We start from the raw sequence: 27,664 nt of genomic DNA, 5'->3' as shown, positions 1-27,664 counted from the left end.
GAAATATAATGTATAGAATAGGGACCAAATATGTAATTCATACTTAAAATATTTTATAACCAAAAAAGTTTTAGCATTAATCCATCCTCTCCAAACAAAACTTGTTTGTAGTACAACTTAATGATTTTACAAGATGTTGCAACAACCATGATGCGAAAAATAAGTATATGACACAAAATTCTGTTAAAAAACATCAAAATTTTTAGGAGTTTGGTTCCGTTGTTCCAATTTCTAGGCCCCATGGATTGGATCAAATAAGGTGTATAATTGTTGCAACATAATTAATTCGATTAAGGGTTTTGGATGAAATTTCAATCAACAAGCCTTAGAAAAATGACAATAGCATCATATCCTCAAATTATAGAATATATATATATATATATATATCTCAAACAATTCAACAATTCATTCGAGATCAAACAATTGCTAATAACCTTATTAGTAAAGTATTGTGTGAAGGACCAAAGAGAGAAGCAATTCTATAATCTCACATCATCTAGAAAAGCACGTAAAGATGTGCTTATAAGGAGTAATCTCCCTTTAATGTGTACATGAAATCCACTTATTATCAAAAAAAAAAAAAACAATCAACGTAACAACTTTAAATTACCTTCAAAGTGTATATTCAACAGTTTCCAAAAGTCTCCACTCCAAAAATATTAATATTACTCAAAACCAAAAATATTAACATACATCACAACATAAAATTCCAACACAAAAATGTCCCTACTTCACAACACAAAATATTCCAGTTTCAACACAAAGTGTCCCTACTTCACAACACAAAATATTCCAGTTTCAACACAAAGTGTCCCTACTTCAACAGTTTCCAAATTCGAGATTTCCAAAAGTCTCCACTTTACTCAAAACCAAAAATATTAACACAAAAGTATCCCTACTTCACATCACAACATAAAATTCCAACACAAAAGTGTCCCTACTTCACAACACAAAATATTCCAAAAGTTTCAACACAAAGTGTCCCTACTTCAACAGTTTCCAAATTCGACTCAAAACCAAAAATATTAACACAAAAATATCCCTACTTCACAACACAAAATATAAATTCCAACACAAAAGTGTCCCTACTTCACAACACAAAATATTCCAGTTTCAACACAAAGTGTCCCTACTTCAACAGTTTCCAAATTCGAGATTTCCAAAAGTCTCCACTCCAAAAATATTAATATTACTCAAAACCAAAAATATTAACACAAAAGTGTCCCTACCTTCACAACACAAAATATTCCAAAAGTTTCAACACAAAGTGTCCCTACTTCAACAATCTCCAAATTCGAGATTTCCAAAGTCTCCACTCCAAAAATATTAATATTACTCAAAACCAAAAATATTAACACAAAAGTGTCCCTACTTCACAACACAAAATATTCCAAAAGTTTCAACACAAAGTGTCCCTACTTCAACAGTTTCCAAATTTGACTCAAAACCAAAAATATTAACACAAAAGTATCCCTACTTCACAACACAAAATATAAATTCCAACACAAAAGTGTTCCTACTTCACAACACAAAATATTCCAGTTTCAACACAAAGTGTCCCTACTTCAACAGTTTCCATTTCGAGATTTCCAAAAGTCTCCACTCCAAAAATATTAATATTACTCAAAACCAAAAATATTAACACAAAAGTGTCCCTACTTCACAACACAAAATATTCCAAAAGTTTCAACACAAAGTATCCCTACTTCAACAGTTTCCAAATTCGAGATCAAGCAATTGCTAATACCCTTATTAGTATTGTGTGAAGGAAAGTTTCAACACAAAGTGTCCCTACTTCAACAGTTATAAGTGTATCTTCAACACTTTCCGACAGTTTCCAAAAGTCTCCACTCCAAAAATATTAATATTACTCAAAACCAAAAATATTAACACAAAAGTGTCCCTACTTCACAACACAAAATTCCAAAAATTTCAACACAAAGTGTCCCTACTTCAACAGTTTCCGACAGTTTTCCCAGAGTCGCCCCTCCAAAAATATTAATATTACTCAAAACCAAAAATATTAAACCTTGCAAACACTTCCCTCTATATAAGAACATATAGACCTCCCCATTCTGAACTAGAAAACACTTCCCACATACCTTCAACACAAAATTCTTTCAGCCAAACTTGCAAACACTTCCCTCTATATAAGAACATATATACCTTCCCATTCTGAACTTGCAAACACTTCCCACATACCTCAAACATACTTTAAGGTTCCAAAAACATCCCACAATGGACTTGGAGAGAAGTAATAGGTACTATTTTCATTTTCTTCTTCAATATTTTCTTATCAGCTTATTAGTTATTTCCCACTGCTTGATGTTCTAGTCATTGTTGGCTTATTAGTTATTAGCCAAACCGGTTAAACAGGTAATAGTTGGCTTGTGCGTAAGCCAACACAAGCCAACTTCCACAAAACGTTCATCGAGTTTTGAGGAAATGTGTGGATGCTGAGAAGGTATAGCTTGCAATCTGTGCATGGAGTGCCGAGATTATACGTTCGTTATCTCTGACTCTCAAAACTCCTCCCTCAAAAACCTTTTTCTGTTCATGATATATTTTGGAATTTGGACAAGGATTTTCTGCGACTGTTCTGCAAACAGGGCAGTTGTAAATACAATAAAAAGTGTAGTCTCAAAATTGATTGTAGTTTTAAGCAACAACTTTTTTATTGATGGTAAATTTTAACAAATTCACTCTTGGATTATTTTTTTTTCTTATATTCTCCATACTTGCAAAAATTTTATAAAATTAAAAATCAATAATTATATCATTAATAAATTATTTAAATTGTAATTTTTTTTGTAGTTTAAAATTATGCATAAAATGTAAACTTATAAATCATATAATAAATAATATCCAATTGGCATAAAATTTGATATCTGTATATATTAAGAGAATTCAGAAAGTTAGTTTTTTTTTTTTTTTTCTGTCAAAAATACTCCTAAATTAATTAACCAACAACTTAAAAATGGGGCTAAAATAGTAAATTGGCAAAAGAAAGTTAGTTATTGTTTTTTACTGTCAAAAATATCCCTACCTAAAACTTAAAAATAGGGTTAAAATAGTAAATTGACAAAAAAAATAAATTCGTACTTCTACGTTGAAATACCTTCATGCTTCTAATAAACTCCTACTTTTAAGTTGATTTAAATTCCTACTTCTACTCACTAACTACCTATAAAATAGGATCACTCTTTTGTTAGTTTTAAAACTCCTCTAATCTACAAAACTCATCCCACGTTGTTGTTGTTGTTGTTTTTTTTTTTTTTTTTTTTGGTGATTGGAAAAAGTAAAAATCTCAAATTATAATAAATCCAAATTATTAATCTTTACCAAAAAAAATAGAAGAGCTTCTGAGCACGCGAGTAAGGGCGTGCTCAGAGGCTAGTTTGTATTAAGAACATATAGAACATGCAATTAAACTGTTAGATTTTCAAAATATGTAATAGTGTGAATGATATTAAGTAAGATTGAAAACTTAGGTTTAATTTTGTATCAAAATTTTGTAAAAAAAAAAAACACGTGTGAGTTTTAAGAGAAAACGGCGATTAACCGTTAACGTTAATGATTTCTCTCTCTTCACGGCAACAAATCGCTCTCCCTTCAAAACCCCTTCAACGCTTCTCTCTTATCCTCCTCTTTCGTTTTTGTCAGAAACTCCAGCTAATTAATAATGATAATAATATTGATGGGTATGGCATCAGCATCGGTCGGCGGCGGACAGAAGCGTTGTGAGCTTCAATGGAAGTTTGTGACTGCAGGTCTAGGCCTGTTAAGATACGTGGATTTTACTGAGGTTGGACTTGGATCCAAGCCCAAACCTTTGTGTTTGGGCATAAATAGCTCGCATTGATACTGATATTCTTTATTTTTTTTTATCCAATTTACTAATTTTATTGTTACTTGGATCTTTTCTTTGTTTAATAATTGATATTCATTTTTTATTCTTAATCAGCGTCAACTCAGATGAAGCTGTGAGCTCAACTAACAGATTGAGAGCTTTTATTTTGAAAGCTTTTTATGTCATACTGAAGAGGTTTGGGTTCTCGGTTTTATAGCTCTATTCCTTTGTTTTTCATTTTTTTCAAGATGATTGGATCAATTTTTGTTTAATAATTGATTTTTTAACTTTTGTTTTCTACGAGTTTCAGCTTAAAAACTGCTGCGATCGAAGTGGTCAAACTAATTTCTGAAGCACTTGTTTACGTACTGAACAGGTTTAGTTTATCCTTCGTTTTTCAATTTTTCAAATTTGATTGTTATTTGCCTTTTAGTTTTCTACAAGAATTAACTTAAATTCGGCAGTTAATTTATTGAAGGTTTCAATTTTGGAAGCTTTCTATCACCTATTGAACAGATTTGGGTTCTTGTATAAATATGTTCTTCATGTTATGTACTTGTATTAGCTCATTGAACTTAGGGGCTAGCTTCTGGATATGCATAATTTGGGATTATTTCGATGGGTTAGATAAAGCATATTATTATGCTTATTATATATTTATATTTATTAATATGTAATTGTTAAAATTATTGGTTGAAGTTGAAAGGGAACTTTATATCTATCAACAACAAAAAAAGTTGGAAGGGAAGTTTATTGTTAACCATCTGTTTCATGGCTGTATAATTGATTTTTTTTTTTTTTTGGGCTGTCCATTCTCAGTTGGGATTTGTTTTACGTGATTTGAGTTTCTGAATTATTGCTCAATTCATGGTATGTTTTTGTAATAGAGTTACAATTTTTTTCTTTTTTGGTTTGATGTAGTTGTTGAAGATTAATTTGTTATTACTTCAAAATTCTTCTAAGGATCTAGGTGTGAAATTCAATTAAAGTAAAAATAATTTGTTTTTGAACGTTTATTTATGTGTCCTGAGGTTAAAACAGTTTTTAATATGGGTTTTTATTTAACAAGTTATTGGTCAATTTTGTATTCAAAGGCAAAACTGCAGTGAATACTATGCTTGAACTTTGTCCTTCATTGGCCACATTAAACACCCAAGATGACTCTAAAGATAGAATTTGTCTCCATACCAAAGGAAGAGTACGCTCAATTCCTAGCTCATCAAAAGCAAGTGCTTCTTCCATTGCTTTCACTCTAGCCTAATCAAGTAGTGCATCCCATTGTCTTTTATGTTCCACCTTTGATCCATGGGTCACTGGAGTCTAACAAAATAAAAAGTAAGATATTTAAGATCTCCTACAAAATCCTAGACTCAACTAAAGTTACTAAATTACCAAAATATCCTTAATTCATAGGGATTTTAGAAATCACAATTTTGCTCCTAAATACAAAATTGACCATAACTTACTAAATAAAATTCCATATCAAAAACTGTTTTAACCCAAAGACACACAAATAGACCTTTAAAATCACATGACTTTTACTTCAACTGGACTTCAAGCATGGCCCCAGAAAATAAATCTTGAATATGCAAATTTGTAAAGTAGTAACATTTTAATGTTCCATTGCTACATCAGATGTGTTAGTTTGGAACTGTTGTGTTGCTTTACTAATTGCTGGGTTGCTGATAGGAGTGTGGGTGATTGTCTTGTAAGAATACTGGTTGTTTGTGGACAAATTGTCAGCCATTGTTTTGGTTACTATTTGTTTTTGGTGTTGCTCACAGGAGCCACATCTTATTCACTAGTTTACTTTCATTCTAAAATAACATTAATGGAAGTAGTAAAAAAGGAGATATCAATTAAGGAGGTAACCAAAGAGTACGATTTTGGATAAGATAGAATGGTGGAAAAGAAAATATGTGGCCAACTTTCATTAGTCTATAGAGGTTCCCAAGCCAATTTGAAAGTTTTGGGACTAAGGCTTGATTGTTGTTGTTTACATTTCAACATCAATATTGCTGCATGTATGAGGAACAATAAGTCTTGTATCAGACCTATAGCTTATTGAATGACTCTAATTATTGTAAACTCAGTATTGCAATCACACATATAAAGAGTGAATTTTTAGAATTCTTGATAAGACAAATTTTCAGAAATTATTTCTTGTACTAAGGGTGAATGAAATACTATTGTTATTGGCTTGTTCATCTCTTCAAGTTGTATTGCACTCATTTTGGTAGCTTTGGGAGAGAAACCTAATAAATCTGAGGTCATTTCCTTTAGTTTTTTTTTTTTTTTTTTTAAGTTAAGTGGATTTTGTGGGATTTTGATTTCCTTATGTTTGGAAGAAAAAGAATATTAAAGCTGAAGGATTTCTTGTTTGTGTTTCTGCCAGGGAGGAAGCTCTCGGTATCTTTGAAGCATTTCAAAAGCTACTTTTTTTCCTCATCGCTCTTCTGTTTGCCATAATTGGTTTTCACTTTCGCTCCTCGGACATCTCTCCACTTGAAACGCATCATGCTATTTTCTTGCTTTTCCTTGTGGCTATATTCGTCTACGGCCTTGCATATGTGTTGATATCGGTACTGCCTAAACACTCTGAGTACCTTTCCATACTCAGGTTCATCTATCTAGTTTTTGGAACCATTGCTATTGAGCTACCTGCCTCAATACTCATTTCCCCCCTTCGGCTATTCATGGTCAATTTATGTTCAATCCTTATCATAGGGGTACTGTGTTCGTACAAACAAATTTATCAATTTGTTTGTCAGATATATGGCTAGCTCCTACAGAGATTCCAATCAGCAGCTTTTCAAGCATTTCTTTCAAGGGAACGAGGAGACAATAACAATCAGGTTGCAGAAATTGTTCAAGTGGTCTTTTTTTTTTTTTTTTTTAATTTTATAATCAAGAATATGTAAGCAAGCAAATTTTTCACATATGTAATTTCTTGTTTATGGAAAATTGAATCCATTTACACTTTGGTAAGGTTAATTATACTATATTCAGCGTATGTATTTATACTTTACTAAAGATCTCACATCCAACTGCTAAGATAATTAAATTTGCAATGCAATTTTTCAAACTTCAAAAACAAGGTTTCTATTGTTAAAAAGGTTGTTGGAAGCAAGAATTTTTTTTTTTTTCTGTGATGTGATGTTGTCAAAAATTCATCTGTTAGGGAAACACAACCAGACAAGCCAGAATATTAGGACACCACATCTGACCCAACCACGGCAGCCATAGAAAAATAATACAAACAGAAAAAACAGTTGCCCAAGCTTCAGACCATAAACATTCATATACAGTCATGATGCCACTTGATAGGATAATGATGCTTGTGATTCCATTTTTCAGTTGAAGAGTCATATCTGGTCTAAGAGTTGAATTGATTGCAGTATCGTTTTGTGTCACATTCCCAAGAGTCGCATCCTGGTAATACTTTATTGCCCGATCTGTCTTTGCACATAAGCAGTTGCCCTCCTTTTGATTCTGTTAAATCCTGCTCCCTTATAGCATCAAAATGACTTCCCATTGCAGCACTTGCCAATTCTGGATAGATTCTTTCCTAATACCAGCATTGCAATGTGACTTCATATCCTCACCACATTTATCGTGATGTTCCAGTATATCTGATAAAATAACGTTTGAAACCCACTTGAACTAGGGGCCTTTAAAACCCCCATTTGAGAGGGCATTGTCTACCTCTGCTATTGATCAGTGTCTAGACGCTGCAATTGTTTATTTCTTGAAGTTGACCCAATATGTTCTACAGAAATTTGATCTGCCACTCTATAGATTTCACTATATGATCCACCGTTCCTTGTTCTGTTTCTTGTCATATCAAATTGAGAATGAAAACTGATTTTCTCATTAGAATAATTTCAGATATTCACGCCTCTGTATACTCCATATACCATTAACAGAGCCTAACCAGCCATTTAAAACTGAATTTAATCAAATAATAAATCTTTGACACTGTTCACCTATATCATGTGTCTGCCACACCTATTACTAATTAACAAAACTGATACAATACAGAAAAAACAAGTCATATGTACACGAATGAAATATTAAAGTTTGAGAATCAATTAGATTGTCAAACCTTATATACAAACAGAGACTAATGGCCACAAAACGTCTAGACCTCTCTAGATTCATCTTTTCATAATAATCTATGTCAACATTTGGAAGTTCAAAGTGGAAAGTGGTTTGGAATGATAAGAAAAGGCTCTAATTTATTAATTCTAAAGAGGGATTTCTTGGTTATCTCCTTTTTCCCATCCAACAAAAGTGTATTATCACATCATTATGCATTACACGAGCATCATATCACTAGACTATTTGATGACTAAAATCAATTGAAAAGTGTATGTGAACTACCACACCTCTTCATCTTATTACGACTTTTGGCTATGAGCCCACATGCAACTCATTTTTGAAGATCATATATGTAAGAAAATGAAGAGTGAGCCTGGAAAGCTTAGACTTCTTGCAATTATCGAGCAAGGTCACTTCTTACATGAATTTCTGTCATTACATACTTCATCCTGCAATGAAAACAGAACATCTAACATTAATCAGCACCATATACCCAAATATGCTAATCCCTGCACAGTGGTATACAAACCTTGTTCTTCTTTCGTAATTCCAAAATGTCTTCTAAAGGTGGCCGGCCTGGACAAAAACAGATAAGTTTGCATAAAATATTTATAAGATAAGAATTTGATTGAGCAGAGCAAAATCAGATTAGTCATCAATGTGGTTAGTTTTCAAAGCAAGTTTCATGAGCTTCCAGTGAAGCATGTTGCAGGCTCAGTTTGATTTTGAAAATGTGCATAAAGAGAAGTTAAAAAATCGCACAGATATTTTTTTCATGGTGCAACTAAATCCAAATGATATGGTTTTCTGTTAGTGGACAATATAATGATTATCAAAAGAAATAATTCCTTATCACAAGGATTAAAGAGTCACTGAATTGGGTGTGTGTATCACAAGGCTGGTGCTACTCTATTATAATATGTAATATCCAGGGGGAAAAAATCAGCTATAGCAAGACCTTTTTTTAACTGAAGCAAAGAAGGCACGACTGCCTAAGAACTTTAAAGGGGTCATAACATAAAATTGTTTATGCAATACAAATTTACCTGTGATTTGAAGACGATATTTAGCCCAAACACCATATACGGCATCAGTTATTGTTGCAATCTGTTAAATGCATATTGTTATATTTAGTACAAATAATGATGAGAGGACAAGGGAGCATTATCCACAACCTTATGCGTCTAGAGAATGGTAGCATTCGATTGAACTACAAGTAAAATTAGGAACAAAGAAACTTACAGGTTCATATTTGGTAATGGCATAAACCCAACCAAGACCAACTTGTTCATATAGTCTTCTAAATGCCTGTAAAGTTGTCATATGCAGGAATGAGAATATCAGATAAAGGAAGCAGTGGCAGATTAAGTAACATCTTAACAGAGTTCTTTAGCCATCTTCTTCAAACAGATTGTGTACCTAAAGAATTCCAAACGTGTCCCAAACCATTGACATTTACTATTGAATTGCAAAGGGGACTGAGAAGGAAATTGGCTTAGAGAGAATCATTGTCCACATGCCTACAATAGGACCCAATAAACTTTCCATGCAAGCGTTGGTAAAATGATAGAATCATGGAGGTGATCATAGTTCCACATCCTAGGCTGCGCTTTGGCCTCCTTTAGAGTTTAGATATTTGATAGTTAGTGATTGTCTAGAACACTTATTAGATTCAAAGTTTTACAATCATGTACTTGTACTAATTGATTCTAGTCATGGAATAGCCTTAGTTGAAGTTTCCAAACCTATTGATCGATGGTGTTTTATTTCCCCCATTATTCTTATATATTCCATAGGTTGGATCACTGTAACACAAGTATATACATATTCACATAGATGACATGCACATATGCATGCTTACTCACATACACAGATAAATACAAGATAGTGAATTTATATAACGTGGAAATTTGGAAATAAAGTAAAACGTGAAATGAGAAGAGCAGACACTGCAAAAATACAATTATAGGAGAAATGAAAGGGGTAGGAAATGCGGCGTACTTCAACATCAGTAACTACAGTTCCATCAGAGAGGATGGCATGAATCCTTCCCATTACCTAAGAAAAAAAAAAAAAAAAACAGAACTTCATCACTGTATTGCAATAAATCTGACACAAAGATGCTCTAAAATTTGTATTGTAGCATACCATTAAGTATTTTACAAAGTTATCATTTACTTTCCTATGGCCAAAGCACAGAGCCACATGATTTCACGTGGATTTTTCAGGAAATTTCTAATGATCCATAAGAGCCACCAAAAAAAAAAGAGTAAATCAGTCTGTGAAGTCATATTGGATATGACTAACAGGTAGTGTTACAGTCACTTATATACTTCATTTTCTACTTCTTATCTTATAGATCCTAGCAAGCCCTCTTCGACAAACAAGTCGTGTATACTACAAATTTCGGCATTGTTTGGAACATACAGTTTTGTAGTCTAGGCCTTGATTATCCTCTGGAGAGTATTCATCAGAACTTATATCAACAAATTTGATCGTACCATAGTCCTTATTCCTCTCCCTGAGCATGTTGACCTGACATATAATGAACTTAAACACATCAAATATTTAAAATGACCAAATTCACAAATCAACACATTTTACACACAAATCAGGTGTGCTCTTGAAGAAATGCAAAAAACAGGTCCTTGAAGACAGACCTCACGCATGCAAAGCGGGCAGTCCCCATCATATAACATTTTAATTGTCCAATTCTGAGGTGATTGTTCTTCATCTTCTTTCTTGGGTGTTAAGGGATCCACAGCAGCCTCGCTTATTGCACGGATTGGATATTTAAGTCCTGCATAAATTTAAATAGCACAACAACCAACAAAACTTGCTTCAATTCTTAGTGTCACTGATCAAAATTGTTAAATTAGTTTCCACCTAAAATTGGTTCTATTCCATCAAATAACGAAGGAAAAACATTTACAACAACAACAACAACAAAGTGTGGAACTGGCTATCCTACAAACCCTCAACAAACTAATAAGGGTCGGTCACATAAGTTCTTTTTTGCCATTCTATCATGTCCAAAGTCATATTCTCTGTAAGAAAAACATTAAAACACCATAAAAAAATGAAACCCAAAACTTGGTTTTCAATGAGAATTGCTTTTTATTGTTTCTATACAAACCGAAAGAACCAAGTAAAGTTTGGAAGATGAAAATAGAGAACAGAGATAGAGACTCACCACCGGGTTGGTATATAGGAAAAGCTGTGAATCTATGGAGAGCATGTGAAGGAGGGTAATGGAATTTGAGTTTAAGATAGTGAGGAATTGATAGGAGAGACGGGTTTCTGTGTCTTCCTCCAACGTTACAAGCTGTGGCAACAGCTCCTCTCAATGCCATTGCTTCTTTTCTTAAAAATCAGCTCTTGAATTTTGAAGGATTCGGTGTTTGTTTCGTTTCCTTAAATCCAAAGTTGGTGATGTTCATAGCTGCTTTTTCATACACGTGGCAATGCGGGCTTCACTCAAAGAATACTTGCCTATTTGGCCTCCAATCGTCCACTAACTCAATACGTTCGGAAAGTAGAACCAAATGTTTTTTTTTTTTTTAATTAAAAATTTTAGATATATGATAAAATTTTGATTTTTGAATTACAACATTTGCTTTACCCCCTATTATTAGGATAAAACATCGGAATACTGAATTCTCTTGGCTAATCTAAAAGAGAAGTACTGTGTCCATAACATTTTTACAACAAATCATGGGTGATTAGTTATTATTGGTTCAAATTTGAATGTAGCACTGAGATTACTTTTTTAACTCAACAATAACAACCCATAACAACTTGCCACTTAAGATTTGTTGTAAAAATGTTGTGGACATATCATTTCTCAATCCAAAATGTCAATAGTATTTATTATTTTGAGCAAATTGATAATTTTCTTAAAGAAATGCTCTGTCCATAATATTTTTACAACATTTTCAAAATTAATTATAAACAGTTGGTTGTTATTAAAAGTTATGGACGGGTAAAAAATAATTTAAGTTGTATTTTCAAATTAGAGCTAATAACAACTTATCATTTATAATTTATTGTGAAAGTGTTATGAAAATATTATGGACGTAGCATTTTTCATTTTATTAAAATAAATAATTATTTATAATAATGTCAAAGTAGATAACCCAAAGTTCAAACTATGTTCCACTTTATTTTCAGTTTAAAATTTTAAGAAATTTTATGTGTTGTATCTCACTCATTAATAGGAAGTTTCAGTCCACACAACATCAGACTTTTTTTTTTTTTTTTTTTTGGGAGTTTGTGAATGGAAGTGTTAAAATAATAATTAAATAATTAAATTCATGCTCATTTATAAAGAGAGTTGAGAGGAACAAAAGGTGGAAGCAAACTAAGTAGTATTGGCTATTAGTCATGATTCTTTAAAGGAATGACTTATTCCATTGAGACCGGTTTGTGCACAAACAACAAATCCAAAATCCAAGAAAAATATGAACACTTCACGAATGGGGGGTCATATTACAAACAAAAACTAATTGCCACAAACATCTAGAACTCTCTAAACTCAACTTTTCATAATAATCCATATCAAGTATTGGAAGTTCACACTGGATAGTGGCTTCGAATGATTATAACAACCAAATGGCTCTAATTTAGAAATTCTAAAGTGAGGTTTCTTCCTCCTTTTTCTTGTCCAACAAAAGAAAATTACCACTTCCTTGTGCACATTATAAGAGCATCAACTCACTAGATTTTTTTTTTATGACTAAAATTAATTGAAGAATATAATTGAAGTTAAAATTTACACATGTTGCTGTACAAATGATATAGCAGCAATATTGAAAAAGGGTTACAAAATTATACTCTTTCTTGAGGTAAAGAGTCTAATTATTTAAAGAACTGCCACACCTCTTTCTCTTGTTACAAGTTTTGGCTATGAGCTCAGATCAAGCTCATTTTTGAAAATCACATATGGAATCAAATGAAAAACAAGCCTGGAAAGCTCTGACCTCTTGCAATTATGGAGCACAAGTTCACATCTTAAGCATTTATATCATTATATACTTATCTATTTAGGAACAACTTATTTAGCTTTCTATTGAAAACATTTTGCTAAAAAGTGTGTTAGAAGTATATTTGTACTTTGAAAAAGTGAGAAAAAAAAAAAGTTGAACTTATAAACTCCAGCCAAATAAACATCTTGTGATCAAAACAAAATCCCTAACATATTTCAACACCATATACCTCAATTATGGTAATCCCTAAAAAATAACACTACCAACTTTTGTTCTTTTTTCGTGATTCCAAAATCTCTTCCAAAGGAGGTCGGCTTGGACAAAAACAGATTATAAGTTTCCATCACATATTTATCACTAATAATTATATTGAGTAGCAGAACTATAATAGTCATTAATGTGGTTAGTTTTGAAAGCAAGTCTCATGAGCTTCCTGTAAAAATTTTGTGGGCTAGAAGTTTGATTATTAAAATGTGCATAAAGAGAAGTTAAAAAAAATAATAATAATAATAAAAAAAAAAAAAAGAGAATTGTTCATGGTGCAACTAAATCCAAATGATAAGGTTTTCTGTTAATGGAAAATTTAAAGTTTTTCAAATAAAAAAATCTCTTGTCACAACAATTAAAATTTCATACCCATAAACCCAAAAAATCGTAGCAACTCAAAAAATTCATACCCATAAATATGCAACCCACCAAGCAAAGAGAAACCCACATTGTCGAACCCATCCCCACCGCTATGAAGCGACAACACAAAATTAGCCATCCTACCACCTATCAACCCCAACCAGAAAATCAATTAGCCATTGTCGCAAAATCCAACCATTTATGGATCTCAACGAAGCCTCCAAAACCCATCAAAAGAAAACCATCTCCAACCCGACCCGAAACAAATTTGCACTAATCCTTACTCAACAACCAACTTGCCAGTTGCTACCACCAAAAAATCCAAGTGAGCCCAAGCTCTCCTAGACCTTGGTATTGCAACATTTTATAAAAGTGCCAGTATATATAGCGGCATTTGTATATAGCATGTACACATCTACAAATAAATATATATAGTTACTTTTGTAAATTTATACAAATATACACTTATTAATGTGGAGAAATATTATGTTCTTAACACTTTCACAACAAATTTTAAGTAGTAAGTTATTATAAGTTATTTTTGGTAAAAAAATAATAATTTCAGTAATAAGTTCAAATTAGAACTAATAACAATTTATTATTTATGATTTGTTGCAAAAATAGCATGCACCCTTAACACTTATCTTTTTTAGGCAAATTTACACATTTTTGGGCTAAATAGAATAAAGAAAGTGACGTGAGATACCATAATTAGGACACATGTCTAATTAGGAGAATGCCACCTAGCAGTTGGCACCTTAGTGGTGAAAGGCCATGAAAGTACAGGGGCACCAAAGTAAAACAAAAAATTCTTCAGCATTTTCATTTTCAATCTCTCTCTCTCTCTGAGCTTTGAAGCTTCAGCGCAACCAAAATGGCGTTCTTGCTTAACAAAACCTCCATCGCTTCGCATTTCCGATCTCACTCCCAGGTACTACGCACTTCCTCTCTTCTCGATCCCTTTCCTTCGTCGTTTCGATCCTCTAATCTCTCTCTCTCTCTCTCTCTCTCTCTCTAGAACACAGTGGACGCGCTTTCTCACACGCGCCGCGCTTACCACATCGAACTCGGGGCTCGCGAGAAAGCCGTTAGTCTCTCTCTCTCTCTCTCTCTCTCTCTCTCTATTGCTCTATCACTGTATCTTTATTGTTTGATATCTGTTAGGATTTATATTCATGCGTATCAAATTCATCTAGATTTGGTCAAGCTAGTAGCTGAAACACTGAATCAAACACCTAAAGAATCCTAATTTTGATGCATTTCTGAATTTTAAGTTTAAGTATGCTTGTCTTTGTGAATGAATTGGGTCATTTTATATCGAACGCAGTAATGGGTTTTCCTATTTTTTGTGTGTGGTGTTGGTACTAAGTTGCTTAAACTTTGCAGCTCTTGGCAGAGGACCCGGCTTTGAAGCGATTCAAATCCCATAAGAAGAGTGTTAATGCAGTTAAAAGAATGGGAGATGTTCTCACTATTGTCGTTGTCGCAGGTAACACAGTGTTATCTGTTAATGGTTTATGCAATTGCTCAAAACTTTAAGTTCCTTTGAAGAGTATATGGTTGACATGAAGAGTAATACAAAAGGGACATATTGGAACAAAAGTAATTTGTTCAGGTATCTAAAAAGAATTCATGTTTAGGAATTTTTTGTCAATCATGAAATGAATTACAAGGGTGTTTGAAATTATCAATACTCGTTTTATATTTTGACAAATCATTATATTCTATGTGCAAGCTATTATAATTGGTACACTGAATTAAAGTATAGTATAGTGATTTATTTCCACTGTATATGTCATTTGTACTTTTTTAAGTTTTTTTAAAAAAAATATTTTAAATGTTCGAATGCCAATGGCTTGCTCCTAACATAATAGGGTAGGGGGTGAAGTGATCTAGATCAACCATATGCATGTGCAACTCACCGATAAAAATAAAAATAAAAATTTCAAATTATATTAGTCCTAGGAAGCACAGACACTTTATTTGGGATGCTGTAATGGTGTCCTATCTGCTGTATCATATTATAATGGTTCAAAAATTGCTCATGTCGCAATATTGTACCCATACCTGTTCCCATGTCCATGCATCCTAGTCGTAGTCTATTTTAGTTGTCCAAAATTTTCTAATTTATCAAACACTAGAAGCATAAAGTGGTAGTGGGGGAAGGTAACATGTTCTTCTAAGAACTCCAAAAATTTGAAGGATGTAGGAAGTGTACCAACTGGTTCTAGCTTCTCCGTCATATGATTGTTTCTATTCAATAATTGTTCTGTCCATGGTATGACAAGGAACTGAATGTCCCCTTTCTCCTCCTCAGTTTTTTCCCTTATATTGATTGCCAATATGCCCAAGTAATCTGGTAAGATCCAAGTTTGAACTTATTTTTGCATTTGCAATCCTATTCTTTTTCTGTAAGAGCTTACTACATTTGTATAATTACATAGGCAATCACACATTACAAGTTATATAAGCTCCGTAGCAAGAAACAGAAAATAGCATTCTCTATTGGTAGCACCATCTAGTATGCTAGATTCCTGCACCTAAGCTAAAAAATTGTGATATTTTGGCCAATTCCAAATTTAATCCATTATGGAGTACAAAAGTTAATTACCAATGTGCTTTAACTCAAATGGTATCTCCTGCTCTTATAAGAGCAAGGGGGAGGGGGAGGTCTTGGGTTCTAGACCCATTTGGGGCGTGTCAATTAGCAGTTAAAAAATAAAAATAAAAAAAGGAACGAGAGTAAATCTAGTATGCAATTGATAAAACCTCAATCTGAGACATTGTATTATGAGAATTGTTTTTGTTCAGAAAGTCTAGGGACATCTTTCTACAACTTTTTTCACAACTGTTGATATGGCCTATTGTGATTGGTGGATAATAAAAGTGGTACCGCCGTACCAGTGGTATACCCAATTGAAAATGATATTGCTTTAATTACAGCTGGCCATTTGTACTTTACAAAAATTGTTACTCTTATTTGTTTGACGTTAAACCTTTTGCTAATGAGTTGATGGCTTCATGGTTGTTACTTGTTTGCATTTTTGCCATGATGTGTGTGCGTGTGATGTTTAGAACCTTTAGATTTGACAAACTTTTTTGGCATGCTTCCTGAAGAATGGATTAAACTGCTAATAAAGCCATATGAATCAACTTTTGTAAACTTGATTTATTATCTTGGGTGGGGAAGCTTGAGAGTTTTTTGGATTATATTTATCTTATTGAACAGTAGAGTTTGAGCAAGCAGCTTGAATCTAAATTCAAGACAATAGGAAATGTTCTATTCCTTTCATGTAAAATTTTCAGCAGAAAATTTTATGTTATGGTCTGAGCGACTTTTACTCGAGAAGAAAATAGGGCCTGAATGACTTCACAAATTATTGTGTGAAATGGCCAACCTTAAGTGAGAAGGCCCTTTTGACTTGCATCATTTCAAAGAAAAACAAAAAATAGTAAAAGAAACTTTTAGCATCTTTTGCATCAGGGAATTTGCTTCTATCACAATTTCATTTGGTGACTAGACTGATAGATTCAAGCATCTTTTGGATTGGGGAATTTGCTTCTTTCACAATTTCATCTGGTGACTAGACTGATAGAGCTTCTTCTAGGGCCCTCTATTTTGGAAGTTGTAATCCCCTGAAGGATGAGTGAAAAGCAGCGCGATGTTGGGAACCCGTCCAAGTGGGGTTTTGCTAAAACTTGGGATTTTTTTGCTGTGGTTTTTTTAAATATTTGCTCTTCTCTTGTGCAGTTCCTAGTGTCCACACACTCGCATGTGCATGCACACAACACCATCCCTGCCTTTTATTGTGCTGAATGGTTATAGAACCTATTGTGTGTTAGTTATGGCACAAAATGACCTACTATGTCTATGAATTCAGTCATGACAAATCAACAACCAACCTTCATCATTGGACAAAATTGATTTTACTTGGCTACTCAAGTCTTTTTCCCTGTTAGCATCAAGCATGGCCATGTTATCTGGCTAGGCTTAGGTTGTCTTCTCTCACTAGTTGTAATTGTCTTTCTTATGGCATTGCCCTTTATAGCTTCAATTAGAACCACATCATTCTCTACCTATGGAATAGGTTGACAGGAGTTACTTATACAATGCTCAATATAAAGGGACTGCCTTTTTATTGTGATTTTGAATCAATTTTGTTTGTTTGAGATAAACTATCAATATGGTTGTTTATATTGGGAATGATAAGAGGATATCTGCATATGCTAATTGTTATAAGTAATTGTATTCTTGTTACCTGTTTCTAAAGCTTTCATTCTTATTTGTGATGTATGTATGTTTCAGGTTGCTGCTATGAAATATATGTTAAAGCAGTAATGCGAGAAGAAGCTCGTAAAAAAGCAGGGGCTGCAGGTGGAAGTGCATAATGAAGTGTGATAACTCCAGGACTTCTTTACCAAGAAAAAAGTAAAAAAAAGAAAAGAGAAGAATAAGGGAGGGAGGGGGGGAGGGAATGTAAGATTGTTTGGCCATGATGTTAGACCTATTGTCATTTGCCTTATGTCTTTTCTTTTCTTTTTTTTGGTCTGGGTTAAATAAGCAGTGAAAACATTCTATCAAATGTTTGAATCCAACCTTCTGCTCTTTTGGTCTCTTTTGAATTTTATTTTATTAAATCTGTTATTAATGCAGCTGAGGGCTTTTGAGAGTCAACTTCCTTGTTTGGAAATAACCTATAGTAACCTGTTTGGAAGAGACTCAAGTAGGGATGGCCAAATCCAATGGGTAACATGTACCTGGCCCGGCCTGATCCAAAGCTTTCAGGTTTACCTGATATGTCATGGGTAATTAAGGAGAATTGGGCCGGGCCTGTTTTGGATAAAGATCCAAAATTTTTGGGTTGGGTACAGATATTACCCGAATCCGATCTTTATGTAAAAAAAAAAAAAAAAAAAAAAAAATTTGAGACTTGCAGTTGGAACACTCGCAACACTATTATATCCCCCCCACTGTCTATTCTTCTAGATGCTCTCCCACGCTTTCAACAACACCATCACAACAAAGAGAAATTAAAAGTAACCCCAAAAATAAAAAATTCCAAACTTGGTCTATGGCTATTTTCTTCTTAAGCTGCAATAAGTTTACTAACATTATAACATGCTGCTTGTACGTGAGCGGGAAATTAAAGTCACTGTGGATATATGCGAATGAAGACCAAATGGAATCTAATCATTATTTAGACTAGGACAGCCTGCCATAATGAGTATCGTAATGAGAGGTTAATCTTCAAAAGTTTAGACTAATTTGAACTTTGAAAGGTTGTTAGTAGTTAGAAACTTAGAATTGCTCAAGCTTATCTCATGTTACATCCATGAGTCTCACTCTTTGGGTTTAATTTCTAATTGTTTGGTTAGAACATTCTAATCACTTCAAATTACATTTTCATGTAAATATTTTGCTTCGACTGGCTGCTACCTGATTGTCTCATTACAAAGTGTTGGAAACTATGTTTCTTTTGTCCTCACTAAAAATGACTTTTTGCCAATTTTTGGTGTGCCCCCAATGAAAGAAAAGAAAAAGGAGAATCACAAAATGTTATTGAGCGTGACTAAAAATTGTTTCTTTTTGGCATGGTACCAGATTATACAAAGAGGAGCCCACTGCCCACCAATAGAGACGATGGCTTGTGAGGTTAATAATTTAATACTACGTGATGTGGAGTGGTGACTCTGTGTGGTAGATTGAGTACAACTTTCGGCTCAAAAGTCTGCTGTGTTGACTAGAAAAGTTTTCATTGAAAGCAAGGATCTCTAATAAAATTTTCATTGATAGCAAGCAAGGCCAAGGATTTCTAATATTAATATGGGATCTCCACATTGAAGTTTTGGGGTAGAGACTAGAGACAAAGTTTTTGGCGAAGTTGTGATTCGAACAAAATTTGTTCATCTCTGATGCTCTATCATTTTTTACGGAGAATGATATCAAATGCTTTAAGAATATTGGTTTAAGAACTATTTTTAAAAATATTTTATGAGAAAATGATAAAGTAATTAATTTTTTCAATAATTTTTTATATTTTCTATAAAAATGATGTTAAAACTTTCTTATTATGATTTATTAGCAATTTCTTTAAAAGCATCTATTAACATGACTCTTTTTTATTCATCATCTTTCATAACAGTCAACTAAGCACCAATTTAAAAAGAACAATTGGGTGACACTAAGTGTCTGTTTGGGATTCGCTTATTTTGTTAAAATTGAAAATTTTTTGCTGAAAGTACTATAAATAAAGGTAAAAATTAGCTGAAATAATATAATAAGACTCATGAATAGTACTAAAAAGTGCAGTGATACAAAAGATAATATAAGAAATGAATGTGCTGTCAATTACTCTTACATTACAGGTACCAACCAAATTACAATATAATAGTACATAACTAATTAACAACAAATCATCATCTTAAACGTTAACTTTAAAAATTAAATGAAAACTTTGTTCTCAGATTGTTAAAATAGCAAGTCATAAGTGGTGAAAATAAAAGAGATAGGTTAATATAAAGCAATTATTCACTGTTCATATCTTATTTGAACATTTGCATCAAATAATGCAAAATATAAAAATTTATTAATTCTACATACTCAATCTTCAAAATCACCTACATCAGTCAAATTAAAAATATATAAATTTACAAAATTGCTATAATAATTATGTAAATTTATACTGATGCTATTTACTTGGCATATAATTTTTTTTTTCTTTCTTTATGTACTTTGGGCCTAAAAGAAGAGAGTGGGTGATGGTTATTATGTGCGAAGAAAGATAAACAATTTAAAAAATTAAGAAAAATTGACATTTTAATGTAATATAGTGTAAAATAAATAATCTGATGTAGGGTATTTTAAAAAATATGTAAATAAATAAAGTAAGTTTTAATGCTAAAATAGTCGAAATTTTTTTCACGAACCGAGATAAATACAGTTACTTTAAAAAGTTGTAAAGAAATTGGCTAATTTCATACAAAAGCTATCGTTTATTACTCACAAGTCACAACCTATCATTTTAAAAATTGTGTAAAAAATTGGTATCCTCAAACAAAGTTTGAGAGAGAGAGAGAGATAAAACTTAGGTTGTGTTTGGTATTGGCAAAAAAAAGACATTTTTTTTCTTCTGTTTAGCTTATTTTTACTATTATTCAGTTTATTTTTATTAATATTCTTGAATTCTATTACACTTTTTAATATTATTTATGAATCTTACTATTTTTACTAATTTTAACTTTATTTACAGCACTTTTAATAAATAAAAAATTGATTTTAACTAAATAAATGGTTCTAAACAAACTCTTAAAATGCGGCGGGAGCAGTTTTAATTTTGAAGAAGTGGTGGAGCGTGGTTTTTTTTTTTTTTTTAATAAATGTAAGGAGCATGATTGGAGTTGAGCTGTAAATGGTACGTACACTGACTCTGGAGAGAATTGTCGAAGAATTTAATAATAATGACAAAATTAAAAATTGAAAATGATTCATCAACTCATCATGAGTTCCTGACCAAACACGGAATTTTTGGGGTTCAAACTTCAATAACCCAAAAACAGAATGCCTCTGCAGAATTTTACAAAATTTATTTTTCTACTTTATTTTACGTACCTGGACTAGCCTTGAGGTACTATATACTATTACTTTGCTTATCCACTCCATCTGAGGCGCGTTCAAGACACTGCATCAACTTGTGCAAAGCCCAATTTTGTTGGCTTTTGAAAAATTTTAATATCTTTGGTTAATTAATAAAATTTTAAGTTTTTACCTTTTCATTTTATTAACAAAGCTTAATTACATCACGCGCTCTTGATGCGATAGTTACTTTATAAATATAAGTTCTTAGTGGAGTGTGAGGGACAAAGCCTGGAGTTCAAGTCTCTAAGAGGGAGTTTCACATATATATACACTTATATTAGACTAAACATATATATATATATATATATTTAGATTAAGTTAAAGTAGAATTTTTATCTTGTATAAAAAAATAAAAACTTAATTATAGTTTTTTAAGTTCTAAAAAAAAAGACTAAATTGTAAACTTAAAATCTAGGGATGTTTGGATTTTACCATCTAAAGTTTAAGAAATAATATATTAGAATTTGTTTTCCCAATTAAATTATCGTCCAGCTTACTTTACCTTGCATAGCCGCACCAAAGCACACAGATATGATATTGATTTTCAAATGGATTGAGCGGTCCAACTATTAATGCGACATATTGAATTGGGTGTTGGGTTGAGCTTTTTCAAAACCTTCAAAACTCTACCAACATCAAATATGGTAATACCATATTTTTTAACTGGATATATTATTCATTTTTCTTTAATCTTACATAAAAAAAATTCTCAAATATGGAGGTGATAGATTTTGATTGATATACAATAAAGATGATGATGTAAATGACATTTACATGTGCATTAATCAGTCTCCCACACTGACGACACCACCCTAGCCAAGAAAAAATAATTATTATTATGTATAAATTTTAAAAATTTATGATTTTTTTTTATCCTTAAAAAATTTTTGTGACAACCCTAAATTTTTTTTAGGCCCAACATAACTAAACTTTTGACAAATTTGGCAACAAACTTGGTTGTTAGTTAAGGATACAACTCCATTCAATATATATATATAAATATATATATATATATATTTTTTTTTATTGATTATGAATTTTAACAAATCCACCATTTAATTACATTTTCTTCTTATATCCTCTATACTTGCAAAATTTTAAGAAGATCAAAGATCAATAGCTATGTAATTCAACGGTTAGATTTGCAAAATATGTTAGCAATGTTAATTTGTTTAGTGAGAGTTGTTTCCTTGTGCTATAACTTAGTTTGTAGCCAAATTTTGTCCTTAAACTTTAGTCCCCTTAACAATATATTAGGTCCTTACATAAAAATAGAAAATAAAAAAAAAGTGCAAGAAAAGTTTTATTTAACTAAATTTTTTTTTAAATGTAACTTACAACATTGATAATAAGAATTTTATATAACGATTTCAAGATAAGAAAATTCGTAGAAGGAAATTATAAGTATATTTGCATGTGTGTGTGTGTGTTTTTTTTTTTTTTTTGTTATTAATATATGAAGTTCTTTTTTTATTAAATTTTGTATAATTTAAGTTTCTTAATAATCATTCTCAAAAAAAATTCCTGGAGCTACTCGTCTCCCACCTCACCTATTGCAAAAAAAAAAAAAAATTCCCACCACGTAGAAAATCGCAAAATGTACCATTCTGTGTACTAAATACACCAACTTTATATACTTACTCTTCTGGTCATAGAAAGCATTAATTCACTGTTCTCTAGTGAAAAACTGTACGAAGACACCTGACCTTCCTGAGGGCACAATCGTAATTTAATATAGTTTGGTCCAAATGGTATGCACAGCTGGCAGTTTGTATATGCCTAAAGTCAGACCCACTACTAGTGAGTTGGTTTGGTTTGCTCTGACATGTTCTTAGCTGTAAATCTCATAACTTGAGAGTTTGAAAGAGACAATAAAGAGTTTGAAGGAGACAAAGTCATCAAACTAGGACCGTTTCCAATATTGCTCATATTTTTGTTGTTGTTGTTGTTTTGGAATTTTATTAGATTTCTGGGTTTGGAAGATTTTTGGGAATGGCAACGTTTGCAGGGACTACCCAAAAGTGCAAGGCATGTGAGAAAACTGTGTACTTTGTTGATCAGCTTACTGCTGATAGCAAGGTCTACCACAAGGCTTGCTTCAGATGTCACCACTGTAAGGGTACCCTTAAGGTAATAACCATAAAGATAGAGTCTTTTGAACATTGGGACACATGGGGTACACTTCTTTGACATTGAAGTTTCATGGTTTTTATAGTGCTCTTTGGCTTTTTCTATTTGATTTTATATGTATGTACACATGCAAGCCTTTGCTTTGTCACTTCTGAACTTGGTTATGGATCTTCTTATATCTGGGTTTTGTTTAAGGATTATGATCATGAAGACATGAACTTATATGGAGTACTTGGAAATATTTTATTATGTTAAGTGGGTTGACTGTGTTAGCTTGATGATGGGTTCATGCATCTTGATAATTATTGTTCTGATTGTGAATATTAATGATGATTGCTATATTTAGTTCTCTATTTACAATCCTAAATTTATTCATGATTTCACTTGTTAAGAAGTTGGCTAGTTCTGTGCTGCATAAATGGGTTCAATTGGACTATTTTTTGATATAAAATTTGGATCAAATAAGATTTACTATATTTTGAATGGTCAAGGAATTATAAGCGGTAAAGTAGGTTTGAATTTGTTCTTTGAAAATTTGAATGTAATTCAGAAATAAATCAAAATTTAGAGAATTTATTCAGAATGTTAATAAGTAGAAGCCCCCAGGAAACCATGCTTTAAATGGAAGTGTCAATTTAAATTATTTAGTTCTATTTTCATCTATAGAGAATCAGACATGAACGAGATATTAAATTTGTGAGCCTAAGATGACTGCCTCAATGAATGACTGCAGTTTTTTTTTTTTTTTGATGAATGATAATTCATTACTCAGAAACAAAACCAGTAAAGCACACTGCTTATGCATCAAACTAGAATACAACACAAGCCATAACCAGAAAATACAACATGAACAGGACCACAACTTGGATAAGACAACAACCAGAGATTAACTAAGCAACACCAGTCCAGAGCATAGATCAAGCACAAAAAAGGGATTCTCCAAGTGCTACAAAGGGTCCTGTTTTGGGTGGTGTTTTTCACATTCTACACCAAGATAATCTGCCTAACATAAAAAATAACTCTTCAAATCACTTGTTCTTCAGTGCAATAATCGTTATTTATATTCTTCTCCGCCGTATAAGTATCTAGAAGTTATCTTTTTGTTGTGACTCAACCACAATCTCTTAGCACTTCCAAATAGCTGAAATTAAAGACAAAATGAATGGAATAAAGATTAAACTCACTGTCAATCTGCCAGTAGATTTACCTGCCATATAGATACATTGTTCAAGTATTACTCCAATTTCATGACATTAATTAATTGCTCATTCTTGAAGTGCTTGAATCTTGGGGTCAATTCTTGGCTTGTTCAGCAATAAAGTGGAATCATGTAAAACTTTTGTAGCTTATTACAATGATTAATAGAACTTCAAATTTCATATTTCTGCAGTATCTCATTTTTTAGATCAAGAGTGACATCTCTTTTAACTAGCCAACGGTTGATGCCTTAGGTCATTAGATAACTAACTTTACCATTTTCATCATTTGCTCTTACTAACTTCTAGAATTATATAAGGATTACACGAATGCTATTTTTGTCTTATTCGGCTCTTTTGCCTTCTTACCTGTTAAAGGTTAATGGTTGTTATTTCTCTGTCTTCAGCAATAGGAAGTTTGGAACACTAATAGCATATCTCATATTTAATTGTAATTTATTTATAATTCTGTTCACCTCAGCATTTGGATGTTCGTCATCTCAGGAACTGCTTTTCCATTGACTGGTCACAACACATGCTGATATATATATATATATATACAGAGAGAGAGAGAGAGAGAGAGAGAGAGTGGTTTTTCTGCTTCTACTTTATCCTTATTTCTCATTTTCTGCAATTTCTTTGCAGCTGAGCAATTATAGCTCCTTTGAGGGTGTTTTGTATTGCAAGCCTCACTTTGATCAACTGTTTAAAATGACTGGCAGCTTGGATAAAAGTTTTGAAGGTGATTGACTGTTTTGAGTTGTTTTAGGCATATTTACCTCTGCTTTGATCTGGTTAATATGCTTATTTCATATGTTGTTCTTTCTTTTTCCCCCTCTGCAGGTACTCCAAGAACTGTTAGAGCTGACAGATCTGCCAATCAGGTATTTGAAGGCTTGATTTTGCTAATTCTTCTTTTTTGTTCATTGAAATTATAACTATCAACTGGAATGAAATGTTCCCTATAAGTGATATTGAAGTCCTAAATAGTTATTTAAATTGTTTCTTATTGGGAATGGAACTGTTCAGGTCCAGACCAACAGCAGAGTTTCAAGTTTGTTTGGTGGGACTAAAGAAAAATGTGTTGCTTGCAATAAAACTGTCTACCCAATTGAAAAGGTAAATCTTAATATCTTAGTATACAATTGTTGAGCTCTTCATAAGTTATTTATTTATTAAATTTTTTTAGTTTTAAGGAGCATGAAAGTTATTGTCCTCAATTTGAGTACCTTTCATGCTCTCATTTGACTGTTACACTGAGCTTCAAATGTATAAACCAATCCATTTTGAAGTACCTTTCAAGTAGTCAGAATATAACATTTATTTTTTAATCTTAGTATTTGCTCACAAATTACTTTAAGCAGTGTCACTTTGTGGCATCTGCGCCTGTCTAATGGGAGCTTCAGAAACTGCTAGGTCATGGTCAACCACCAGGTGTCCTCAAACAGAAAAAAAAAAAAAGTAATTCTGTTTTCCCAGCTATGAAGAGGTCCAAGTAAACTTGACATTTTTCTGGTCCTGTAAGAAAAAAAGTGTAATCGGAAAATAAGATTATAGTGAAGAATAGAACACCATAAAGAAGCGTGTTTGAGAGATAAAAGATAGATTAAAAGCTTTAAAATTTGAACAATGTGTGAAATGGCTATTTACAAGCTGCTTATTTGACATTTGCTACATAATATTTTCATAAATTGACATCTATGCTTCACTACTCTTTGTTGTACTTAAAAGGGAACTTTAATTTGAAAGCAATATCCTCTTGCAATTAGCTCTCATTTGTAATAGTGGAGTAGAAATTATTTTAGTTGTAGTTTAAATGCAATCACCTGGTCTGAGAAAAATATTTCTAACTACATGCCACTTCTCTGGATCAATTAGCAGTCATTACAATGATATCAGATAGATGGAGGTACCTAAAAAATTTTAAATATGAGAATCCATAATAGTTTCCCTGATATGTGGACAACTGGTACAACTTGTACATCAATCAGATGCCGTGATTACTTCATATCTACAGTATGAGTGACAAAATTTAAGCACACTCAAAGATTTAAGTTGGTACTCCTGTTTGAATTTCTCCCACTATTGAAGAATATAAGCGAAAATTAGCCTTTTTTTAATTATTTCTTTTGGTGGAAAATTATGAAGTTATTAGTAAATAAACCACAACCCAAAACGATTAAACCAAAATTTCCAATGTGAGAAGATACTACTGACTGAAGATAAACCCTCATGAAATTGTTAAATCAGCCTTAAAGATTCAAAAAGAGTGTTTGTGTTTGTGTGTGTGCATATCTATGAGAGAGAGAGAGTTTCAATGTTCATGTGCATGTTGAAAACAATGTAATTTCTTGGTACATTACCCTGACTGCCTTTTTTTACAGGTGGCGGTTGATGGTGAATCATATCATAAGTCTTGCTTCAGGTGCACTCATGGAGGGTGTGTGATCAGCCCATCAAACTATGTAGCCCATGAACATCGTCTGTATTGTAAGCACCACCACACCCAACTATTCAAGCAGAAGGGAAACTTCAGCCAATTTGGCAATGGCAAGAATGAACAAGTTACGGTGGTAGCTGTAGCTGTAGCTGAGAATGCAGCAGCAGAATAGTACTGTGAAAGTTTTCATATTATAACGTTATATCACACGGATGGTGGGTTCTAAGCAAGACTTGAGATGCAACTGTTATAGCATACAAGAAGAGATTTTAGAATTGCGTTTCTTCTATATGTGTAATGTGTTCATAAGGTATTAAGTCTTTGGTAGAGTTGCAGTACGTTGCTGATTTTGAGTGTGAGCTTTGAATAGTTCCTATGTAGAGTTGTGTTTAGTTCCTTTTACAAACCATTTGGCAAGCCCAATTTTCCTGTTTTCCGTCTTTGATATAAAGCTTGGTGTGGCTTCATTTTCTATGGCTAGAGTGTCTGTTCCTTGGTATTGACTTCTTTTTTTTATATTTGTCATCTTTGGTGTTTCTCTTCAAACGCTGCTGGGCCTTTATCTTTATGAATCTTCAGGCACACACCAAAGGCTGTGGCCTTGTATATATAAGTAAATGGGCCGATCAACGAATACATGCATCCATTTTCTCACCAAGTGTATATCCGATCTTCTCTCTCATAGCATGTCCACACGCT

General features: G+C 32.5%; 3 protein-coding genes and 1 long non-coding RNA gene across 4 annotated transcripts; 3 read left to right on the top strand and 1 right to left on the bottom strand.

Annotated features, from left to right (window-relative positions):
- The first annotated feature begins 3,650 nt into the window (after positions 1-3,650).
- Positions 3,651-6,735, top strand: LOC126703174 (uncharacterized). Its single transcript, XR_007647960.1, has 4 exons — positions 3,651-3,805; positions 3,965-4,045; positions 4,161-4,226; positions 6,246-6,735. It is a non-coding gene; the product is annotated as an uncharacterized LOC126703174 (long non-coding RNA).
- Positions 6,736-7,908: 1,173 nt separating this feature from the next.
- LOC126703170 (uncharacterized protein At5g50100, chloroplastic-like) lies at positions 7,909-11,354 on the bottom strand. The gene is made up of 8 exons (XM_050402102.1): positions 11,145-11,354; positions 10,612-10,751; positions 10,379-10,486; positions 9,953-10,009; positions 9,194-9,259; positions 8,998-9,058; positions 8,481-8,527; positions 7,909-8,400 (listed from the first exon to the last, which is right to left on the bottom strand). The coding sequence occupies exons 1-8, from the start codon at positions 11,302-11,304 to the stop codon at positions 8,362-8,364; spliced, it is 678 nt and encodes a 225-aa protein (XP_050258059.1). The 5' UTR covers positions 11,305-11,354; the 3' UTR covers positions 7,909-8,361.
- Positions 11,355-14,325: 2,971 nt separating this feature from the next.
- Positions 14,326-18,238, top strand: LOC126702523 (succinate dehydrogenase subunit 7A, mitochondrial). Its single transcript, XM_050401241.1, has 4 exons — positions 14,326-14,494; positions 14,582-14,650; positions 14,950-15,052; positions 17,870-18,238. Exons 1-4 carry the CDS (start codon positions 14,438-14,440, stop codon positions 17,950-17,952), a joined length of 312 nt encoding a protein of 103 aa, XP_050257198.1. The 5' UTR covers positions 14,326-14,437; the 3' UTR covers positions 17,953-18,238.
- A 4,761-nt stretch (positions 18,239-22,999) lies between these two features.
- On the top strand, positions 23,000-27,439 carry LOC126702374 (LIM domain-containing protein WLIM1-like). The gene is made up of 5 exons (XM_050401066.1): positions 23,000-23,329; positions 25,171-25,267; positions 25,369-25,409; positions 25,555-25,644; positions 26,910-27,439. The coding sequence occupies exons 1-5, from the start codon at positions 23,192-23,194 to the stop codon at positions 27,135-27,137; spliced, it is 594 nt and encodes a 197-aa protein (XP_050257023.1). The 5' UTR covers positions 23,000-23,191; the 3' UTR covers positions 27,138-27,439.
- Positions 27,440-27,664: the final 225 nt, after the last annotated feature.

The sequence above is a fragment of the Quercus robur genome, chromosome 10 (genome assembly GCF_932294415.1).
Source record: "Quercus robur chromosome 10, dhQueRobu3.1, whole genome shotgun sequence".
Taxonomy (NCBI): Eukaryota; Viridiplantae; Streptophyta; class Magnoliopsida; order Fagales; family Fagaceae; genus Quercus; species Quercus robur.
This window is presented reverse-complemented; position numbering and strand designations above follow the sequence as displayed.

Coding starts and splice junctions, on each gene's coding strand:
- LOC126703170 (XM_050402102.1), bottom strand. CDS start 11,304: ATGGCATTGAGAGGAGCTGTTGCCACAGCTTGTAACGTTGGAGGAAGA. Junction 10,487..10,611: donor GCCCGCTTTGCATGCGTGAG/GTCTGTCTTCAA, acceptor ATTATATGTCAG/GTCAACATGCTCAGGGAGAG. Junction 9,059..9,193: donor CCATTACCAAATATGAACCT/GTAAGTTTCTTT, acceptor TGCATTTAACAG/ATTGCAACAATAACTGATGC.
- LOC126702523 (XM_050401241.1), top strand. CDS start 14,438: ATGGCGTTCTTGCTTAACAAAACCTCCATCGCTTCGCATTTCCGATCT. Junction 14,651..14,949: donor TCGGGGCTCGCGAGAAAGCC/GTTAGTCTCTCT, acceptor TAAACTTTGCAG/CTCTTGGCAGAGGACCCGGC. Junction 15,053..17,869: donor CACTATTGTCGTTGTCGCAG/GTAACACAGTGT, acceptor TGTATGTTTCAG/GTTGCTGCTATGAAATATAT.
- LOC126702374 (XM_050401066.1), top strand. CDS start 23,192: ATGGCAACGTTTGCAGGGACTACCCAAAAGTGCAAGGCATGTGAGAAA. Junction 25,268..25,368: donor CTTGGATAAAAGTTTTGAAG/GTGATTGACTGT, acceptor CCCCCTCTGCAG/GTACTCCAAGAACTGTTAGA. Junction 25,410..25,554: donor CTGACAGATCTGCCAATCAG/GTATTTGAAGGC, acceptor GGAACTGTTCAG/GTCCAGACCAACAGCAGAGT.